Source organism: Palaemon carinicauda, chromosome 25 (assembly GCF_036898095.1).
Source record: "Palaemon carinicauda isolate YSFRI2023 chromosome 25, ASM3689809v2, whole genome shotgun sequence".
In the NCBI taxonomy this organism is placed as follows: domain Eukaryota; kingdom Metazoa; phylum Arthropoda; class Malacostraca; order Decapoda; family Palaemonidae; genus Palaemon; species Palaemon carinicauda.
The window spans coordinates 16,117,242-16,127,241 of NC_090749.1; the positions used below are offsets into that span (position 1 = coordinate 16,117,242).

At 32.7% G+C, this 10,000-nt stretch overlaps 1 protein-coding gene across 1 annotated transcript in view; it reads left to right on the plus strand.

Annotated features, from left to right (window-relative positions):
* LOC137618887 (uncharacterized) overlaps window positions 1-10,000 on the plus strand; it is a 381,859-nt gene that overhangs the window by 360,314 nt on the left and 11,545 nt on the right. The window contains exons 12-13 of the mRNA XM_068349091.1: window positions 248-295; window positions 1,940-1,990. Of these exons, the coding sequence (XP_068205192.1) occupies window positions 248-295; window positions 1,940-1,990 (99 nt within the window). The remainder of the gene's footprint in view (window positions 1-247; window positions 296-1,939; window positions 1,991-10,000) is intronic.

Consider the following 10,000-nt stretch of genomic DNA (forward strand, 5'->3'; position numbering starts at 1 on the left):
ATATATATATATATATATATATACATATATATATATATATATACATATACATATATATATATATATATATATATGTATATGTATATATATATGTATATATATATATATATATATGTGTGTGTGTGTGTGTATGTGTGTGTATGTGTGTATGCGTCTCTATGTGTGTTTTTGTATTGGATTAAAATGCATATACTATGAATATATACAACTTCCTATTATGTATTTATATGATAATCTATATTTTCAGAATGTGCAACAAAAGACGATATCAAAGCTCTCAACATTTCTCTTGGCGGTGAGTAAATTACAACAATATTTTTTACCTGCTGACTTTAAATGTTTTATGGTAAATTATCATATATATATATATATATATATATGTGTGTGTGTGTGTGTGTGTGTGTTTGTGTGTGTTATTACGCCTGGCAAATTACATAAACTCCAGAGCTCTAAACTCACCTGTTTATTTTAACATGAATCTGTTACACTTGAATAATACCAGACCCCTGAGAATAGTACATAACTCCCAGACGGCAATAAATATGAACACTTAATATGGAAAGATCTCTTGTGCTACTCTCAGAACAAACCTGGGTGATCATTTTATAAGAACTATTTAAAAACAGCCTCTTATTTAGGGTCTTAGTCATGGATTACGAGCAAGAACTATTAGGAAATATTGGTGATGTAAATAAAACACATTTTATTAAAATGAGTATATTATATTAAAAGTTACAACAATAATAAAAAAAAGAATTAACACCAAATTAAATTAATCAAAATATTAAGTCTGAACAAAACCTTAGACTAAGGTAAAAAAAGACTGAAAAAAATCATACAATCACTTGTTCCACTGGAAATTAATTTTATAAAAATATCTAATTTTGATAATTAATGAAAATAGTTAACACTTTTACAGTCTAATGATTGAACACTAAATGAAATTTAATTAAGTGTAACTGTTATACTTACTTCATTTAGGTCACAAAAGGTTACCGAACAGCTAAGCAAAATAAATACACTTCACTATTTAACCTAAACTCACAGGGCCAGTTAAAAAAAAAATATGTTTAAAGAGTACTTGCATTAACACATTACACTTGGTGTAACCTCCGAATATTTCCACAAAGTTTGAACAACACTATACACAATTTACATTGGATCAAAACCTTATTCACATTTGAGAGGGTACACACTTTATGCCCTTGAGAGGAGAGGGAGTTGGCTCTTTCAAAGGGATAGGATGGATCTCTTCTATTGCCTATATATATTGACTTAATAGTTCTAAATAATTATAGTAGATCACTCACGTAGATTAAGGGCAAGGTCTAGCGGCGTAAGGTTACCAACAAAGTAAATTGAACAGTTGAACAAATCTTGCTTGCAAGGCAACCGTCTATCAGCTAATTCCGCCCAGCTCCTCCTCGAAACAATAAAAAAAAGAGTAAATCTATTTCAAGAAGTTTCATACACTTTTTAACCACATGGAAACATAAGAATTACGTAAGCCATCATGTTCATACCTTGTATGGGTCATACAGCATGCCTAATAATGTTACATAAGACTTTGTAACAAAATTACATGAAAGGAAAAGTTAATTCTTAAAAAAACCCTAAATTTACATATACTGAATTGAATGAAAAGTACAATTAAATGAATGACGAAAGTCTTATGTAATTCATATACATTTACTTAAACCTTCATGAGTGAAACTCACCTTACGAGCTTGCTATACATTTCTTAGACAAACAAATGAAAAAAATGAATAAAATATTAACTCTCATACTAGACCAGCTTTATATATATATATATATATATATATATGCATATTTGTGTGTGCGTTTATCTAACTGTCTTAATTATAAGACTTATACTATTGCATATATACAATTTCCTCTTATATCCTTATGATCATTATGTGATAATCTATATTTTCAGAATATGCAACAAAAGACGATATCAAAGAAGATCTTGACATTTCACTTGGCGGTGAGTAGATTATTATTGCCCTTTATACCTGCTTGCTTTAAATGCTCTACAGTAAATAATCATATTATATATAGCCATATATATATATATATATATATATATATATGACGCAAAGGGCCTTGATTACATTTTGCCAACCATCCTCATATTGACCTTTTAAATCAATATTTCTCCGTTCATCATCTCCTATTGAACGTCCTATAATCCTCAGCCATGTAGGCCTGGATCTTCCAACTCTTCTAGTGCCTTGCAGAGCCCAGCTGAACGTTTAGTGAACTAATCTCTCTTGGGTAGTGTGAAGAGCATACCCAAACCCAATCCATCTAGCACTCATCATGGTCATGTCCACATATGGCACAGGAGTAATCTCTCTTATAGTTTCATTTCAAATTCTCTCCTGCAATGAAACTCCCAATATCTTTCTGTGGGCTTTGTTCTCAAACCTAGAAAATCTATTGGATATTGTTTCATTGTCGTACCAAGACTCACGTCCATACAGTAGCACCAATCTCACTAAACTGACATATCGCCGGATTTTTATGTGTAATTTGCGGCAATTTGATTTCAAAATTCTGATTTATTATTTATTTTTCATTAAACTCAAATTCTAATGGTCCTGTATTAGAGATCATCATTTCAAGATATTTAAATGATTCTCTTCATTAACCCCTTCTCTTTCCAATTATATTTCATCTTCCATTACGCATTCCGTTCTCATTATCTCTGTTTTTCTTCTATTTATCTTGAGCTCAACTTCGTGTAATATTTCATGTATTCTGGTACTTACTTTCTCTAAGGGTTACTGCTTTTCAGGTCCTATAAAGCAGGGGGACCCTACTCTCTACGGGACCTCCAAAGTCATTTTAACTTGTTCTTTCGAGAGCATTCAACATTCCACATCGTGTATTCTCATTTACTGTTAAATCGTCACAATCAAAGCTCTCACAGAATAAAAAAGTCTTCAGTTTCCTCTTGAAAGCCTTAATATCTTCAATCATTCGGATGTCTCGTGAGAGCTTATTGTATAGTCTTGGGACCCCATATCTAAAGGCTCTAAAACCTGCAGTACACATATATCTAGGTTACAAGAGTTTGAAACCATCTGCCATTATTCCCATGTCAACACGATTTGATGACTGCTCAATATGTAGCAATTCTCTTAGATATTTTCGACGACCTGTTCTGATAACTTGTATATGTTTTAAATTCAATTATCGTTTTAAGCATCAGCCAGAGTAAATCAATTAGTATAGGAGTGATTCTTTATCAAGGTGGGACACCTTTTATCAGTCTTGCTCCTCTGTTTATTATGTTTTGTAATCTTTCAAGTAGTAAATCAATTAGTATATGAGCGATCCTTTCTCTAGGTGGGAAACCTTTTATCACTCTTTCCCCTATGTTTCGTAATTTCTCTAGTAAATCAATTAGTATAGGAGTGATCCTTTCTCTGGGTGGGTTACCTTTTATCAGTCTTTATTATGTTTTGTAATTTTTCGAGTAGTAAATCAATTAGTATAAGAGTGATCCTTTCTCTAGTAGGGACAACTTTATCAGTATTGCTCCTCTGTTTATTATGTTTTGTGATTTCTCAAGTAGTAAATCAATTAGTAAAAGAGTGATCCTTTCTCTAGTAGGGACAACTTCATCAGTCTTGCTCCTCTGTTAATTTTATTTTGTGATTTCTCAAGTAGTAAATCAATAAGTATAGGAGTGATCCTTTTTCTAGGTGGGACACCTTTTATCAGACTTGCTACACTGTTTATTATGTTTCGTAATTTCTCTAGTAAATCAATTATTATAGGAGTGATCCTTTCTCTAGTTGGGACACATTTTATCAGTCTTGCTCCTCTGTTTATTATGTTTTGTAATTTTTCAAGTAGTAAATCAATTAGCATAGGAGTGATCCTTTCTCTAGTTGGGACATCTTGTATTAGTCTTGCTCCTCTGTTCATTATGCATTTTGATATCTCAGGTAGTAAATCGATTAGTATAGGGAGGATCCTTTCTCTAGTCAGGACACCATTTATCAGTCTAGCTCGTCTGTTTATTATGTTTTGTAATTTCTCAAGTACCAAATCAATTAGTAAAGCAGTGATTTTTTCTAAAGGCGGGACACCTTTTATCAGTCTTGCTCCTCTGTTTATTTTTTTTTTTTTTTGATTTCTCATGTAGTAGATCAATTAAAATGGGAGTGATCCTTTCTCTGGTTAGGACACCTTTTATTCGACTTGCTCCTCTGTTTATTATGTTTTGTAATTTCTAAAGTAGTATATCAATTAGTTTAGGAGTGATCCTTTCTTTGGGTGGGTCATATTTTATCAGTCTTGCTCCTCGGTTTATTATGTTTTGTAATTTCTCAAGTAGTGAATCAATTAGTATAGGAGTGATCCTTTCTCTAGTTGGGACACCTTTTATCAGTCCTGCTCCTTTCTTTATTATGTTTTGTGATTTCTCAAGTAGTAAAATAATTAGTATAAGAGTGATCCTTTCTCTAGTTGGACACATTTCATCAGTATTGTTCTTCGGTTTATTATGTTTTGTAATTTTTTAAGTAGTAAATCAATTAATATCGTAGTGATCCTTTCTCTTGGTGGGACACCTTTTACCAGTCTTGCTCCTCGGTTTATGTTTTTTAATTTCTCAAGTAGTAAATCAATTTAAATGGGAGTGATCCTTTCTCTGGCTAGGACACCTTCTATTCGTCTTGCTCCTCTGTTTATTATGTTTTGTAATTTCTCAAGTAGTAAATCAATTAATATAGGAGTGATCCTATCTCTCGGTGGGACACCTTTTATCAGTCTTGCTTCTCTGTTTATTATGTTTTGTATTTTCTCAAGTAGTAAATCAATTTGTATAGGAGTGATCCTTTCTCTAGTTGGGACACCTTTTATCAGTCTTGTTCCTCTGTTTATTATGTTTTTTAGTTTCTCAAGTAGTAAATTAATCAGTATAGAAGTGTTCCTTTCTCTAGCTCGGACACATTTTATCGGTCTTACTCTTCTTTTTATTGTTTTGTATTTTCTCAAGTAGTAAATACATTCTTATACGAGTGATACTTTCTCTAGGTGGGAAACATTTTATCACTCTTCCCCCTCTGTTTATTATGTTTTGTAATTTCTAAAGAAGTAAATCAATTAGTATAGAAGTGATCCTTTTTCTGGGTGGGTTACCTTTTATCAGTCATGCTCCTCAGTTTATTATGTTTTGTTATTTTTTTAGTGAATCCATTAGCATAAGAGTGATCCATTCTCAAGGTGGGACACCTTTTATCAGACTTGCTCCTTTGTTCATTTTTTTTTGTGATTCCTCAAGTAGTAAATCGATTAGTATAAGAGTGATCCTTTCTCTAAGTAGGACACCTTTTATCAGTCTTGCTCATCTGTTTATTATGTTTTGTAATTTCTCAAGTAGTAAATCAATTAGTATAAGAGTGATCTTTTCTCTAGTTGGGACAACTTTATCAGTCTTGCTCCTCTCTTTATTATATATTGTGATTTATCAAGTAGTATATCAATTAGTATAAGAGTGATTCTTTCTCTGGGTGGGACACCTTTTATCAGTCTTGCTCCTCTGTTTATTATGTTTTGTAATTTCTCAAGTAGTGAATCAATTAGTATAGGAGTGACCCTTTCTCTAGGTGGGACACCTTTTATCAGTCTTGTTTCTCTGTTTATTATATTTTGTATTTTCTCAAGTAATAAATCAATTCGTATAAGAGTGATCCTTTCTCTAGGTGGGGCACCTTTTATCAGTCTAGCTCCTCTGTTTATTATGTTTTGTAATTTTTCATGTAGTAAGTCAATTAGTATAGGAGTTATCCTTTCTCTAGTTGGGACACCTTTTATTCGTCTTGCTCCTCTGTTTATCATGTTTTGTAATTTCTCAAGTAGTAAATCAATTAGTATAGGAGTGTTCATTTCTCTAGCTGGGTCACCTTTTATCAGTCTTACTCCTCTTTTTATTGTTTTGTATTTTGTCAAGTAGTAAATCAATTCTTATACGAGTGATGCTTTCTCTAGGTGGGACACTTTTTATCAGTCTTGCTCCACTCTTTATTATGTATTGTAATTTTTCATGTAGTAAATCAATTAGTATAATTGTGATTTTTTTCTGAGTTGGACACCTTTTGTCAGTCTTTCTCCTCTGTTTTTTCATATTTTGCAATTTCTTGATTTGCATTTTTGGTAAAGTATAGTAGATGGAGTTTTGGTAGTCAATCGTGGTAATATCACATTTAATCACAAGTTTCTTTATGGAACATTCATCCAGGTACTTTTTTTATAAAAGCATTGTTTCTGAGATGATAACCAACAGTTGTTACCACATTATTTATTTGGCACCGAGAGGCAAGTTACAGTCAAGATATATGCCTAGGTCACGAACTTTACTAGAAATTGGCACTGTGTCATTATTCATGTTCATCTGAATATCACATAAGCTTCTCACACTGTTTCTCTTACTCACCACCACGAACTCAGTTTTGTTCTCATTGGATTTTAGTTGTTTAATTGTAATCCATTCTCTAACACCATCAAATATTTGATTTAGAATTTCAGTGGTGTCGTCTATATCATTTATTTAGAAGTAAAATTGTGTATCATCCACAAATAGTTTGAACTTCACACCGTGTCTCTTTAGTATTTTCGCTAGACCAATAGTATAGAGGCAGAATAAGATTAAGCCAAGTACACTCCCCTGAGGTACACTTTTGCTTAACCCTGGATAGGTACGCTCCTCGGACACCCCTTTAAGGGTATACTCGGACGCGAACGACCCCGACGCCAAAAAAAATTCTTGAAAAATCAGTTTTTGCAGTAACCTCCTTTTTTCTTTTGCCAAAAAAAACTTCAATGAATGCTTAAAACAACTGTAAAAATAAATACTACTCATCTGCAGAAAAACTATTTATTATAAATATTTTAAAAAATTAAGTAGAAAAAAAAAGACCTGACATAAAAATTCATAAAAAAAGTTTATACATATATACACAAATCCTTTTAGGAATTGATTCTTGAATGTTTAGGACACATCTTGATGTATTTTGGATGAAGTCAGACCCATGGAGGTGAAGATCTGAAATGAGAAAAAAAGAGTAACTTTTTTTGGCCAAAAAAATTTGTCCAAATTTCATGAATTTTTTTGGGTACCCAAATGAAATAGGAAGTGGCTAATTTTTTTAGGGAATAAACATATGTTATCCTAAAATAGAAATATGTAAAAAAATCTTCATTATTTTGTAAATTACATTTATATCAGGGGCCATATCTAAAGGTAATTTTTTGAGTACTTAGAAATTTCGTAAAAAAATACATATATTTAATATATAATATGATATTTATGCAGGTAAAAATATACCAAAATATCACAAATTCTATAGGAAACAAGAATATATATAGATAGGGCAGCTTACGCTTCGGATATGTCCACAAAATGGCCGCCAACCACACTGACTCAGACTCCCTAATCTGCCACTTGAAATGTAGGAAGGGTATGTCAATTTCAAGGTGTTATTTACTAATCTAATTATTATTGGATATGCATAAAAATTGTATGGTGGGTTGCTGGATAATTGTCGATTATTTTACGACTATAAAATTGAAATTCTGACCCAAAAAAAATTTTTTGAAGGAAAATAAAATCGAAAAAAAAATGTAAAACAATATAATATTTTAGCTAAAAAAATTTGATGATATTCAATAAAAAAAAAGTAAACAAAATTTTCCGACAAATAAACATCTAGAGGAATCATTACTCTGTGATAGTTCCTAAGTACGTAGTAATTTTGAAAGAATTGGGAAAAAACGAAAAAATGGCAATCACCGGAAAATCGAACACATACCTATATATACGCCATATCTGGCTAAAAAAAAGATAGGCATGGGTAGCCAGATCATCTAGAAACACTTTCCAACACTATAAAAATATAAGTTTTGCGACACTACTTGCCAATTCCTTACGGTAACATGACTAAGCGAAAAAATGCAAAACAAATAAAAAGGGGCACTCGCGGAAAAATGGCTAACATTCTAATATACAGCATTTCAGAAAAAAAAAATTCAGCCACGTGCTAGGCAAACCATCAAGGCACATTTTCCGACAAATAAACATCTAAATGAATCATTACTCTGTGATAGTTCCTTAGTACGTAGTAATTTTGAAAGAAATGGGAAAAAACGAAAAAATGGCAATCACAGGAAAATCGAACACATACCTATATATACGCCATATCTGGCTAGAAAAAAAAAAGATAGGCATGGGTAGCCAGATCATCTAGAAACACTTTCCAACACTATAAAATTATAAGTTTTGCGACACTACTTGCCAATTCCTTACGGTAACATGACTAAGCAAAAAAATGCAAAACAAATAAAAAGGTGCACTCGTGGAAAAATGGCCATTCTAATATACGGCATTTCAGAAAAAAAAAATTTCAGCCACGTGCTAGGCAAACCATCAAGGCACATTTTCCGACAAATAAACATATAAATGAATCATTACTCTGTGATAGTTCCTTAGTACGTAGTAATTTTGAAAGAAATGGGAAAAAAACGAAAAAATGGCAATCACAGGAAAATCGAACACATACTTATATATACGCCATATCTGGCTAAAAAAAAAAAGATAGGCATGGGTAGCCAGATCATCTAGAAACACTTTCCAACACTATAAAAATATAAGTTTTGCGACACTACTTGCCAATTCCTTACGGTAACATGACTAAGCAAAAAAATGCAAAACAAATAAAAAGGGGCACTCGCGGAAAAATGCCCAACATTCTAATATACGGCATCTCAGATAAAAAAAAAAAGACATGCACGTGTTAGCCCAACCATCAAGGCACACTTTCTAACACATAAACATGAAAAAAAAATCAATAATATACGGCAATTCCTTACTACGTAGTAAATTTTTACGAATATTGAAAAAAAAACAGAAATTGGCAACTGCAGTTAAATACCCAATATACCAATAACTACGTCGTATCTGACAAAAACAAAATCACGCATGGGTAGCCAGATCATCTAGACGCACTTTCCAACACTAAAAAAGCAAAAGTTTTACGACACTATTTCGCAATATCTTACGGAAAAATGACTTGGCAAAAAAATGAAAAAAAATGAAAAAGGGGTACTCGCGGTAAAATGCCCGACATTCTAATATACGGCATCTCAGATAAAAAAAAAGACATGCACGTGTTAGCCCAACCATCAAGGCACACTTTCTAACACATAAACATGAAAAAAAAATGAATAATATACGGCAATTCCTTACTACGTAGTAATTTTTACAAATATTGAAAAAAAACAGAAATTGGTAACCGCAGTTAAATACCCAATATACCAATAACTACGTCGTATCTGACAAAAACAAAGTCATGCATGGGTAGCCAGATCATCTAGACACACTTTCCAACACTAAACAAGCAAAAGTTTTACAACACTATTTGGCAATATCTTACGGAAAAATGACTTGGCAAAAAAATGAAAAAAAATGAAAAAGGGGCTCTCGCGGTAAAATGGTCCTCGTGGTGATGAACGACATTTTAACTAAAAAAAAAATCATGCACATGGTAGCCAAACAATCCACCAAGACTTTCCACAACTGATAACCTATACAAGTTGCACCATTCTACGACAATTTCATAATACGTAATAACTTTGATAATTAGGCAAACTACCTTAGAAGGGTAAACTCGGTCGCGCTCGACCCCGACGCGTCTCAGAAATCGGGGAAGGAGTACAGCTACAGCAATGCACATCTGGACACTACTAGAGCGTGTAGGGGAGACACCTCCTGCAGGTCGATCACCCACAAATTCAGTCACGGGGGTGAGTCACGTGAGAAAAACCTGTTTTTTTTTTGACGCTCGGGGTCGCGAACGACCCATCGTACCTATCCAGGGTTAAAGGTTCATTAGATGAATAACAGTTTCCGATTTGTGCACTATAATTTTTGTCAACCAAGTAGGCTTTCAGGTATTGAAAAGCTCGATCTTCAAGACTGATGGAC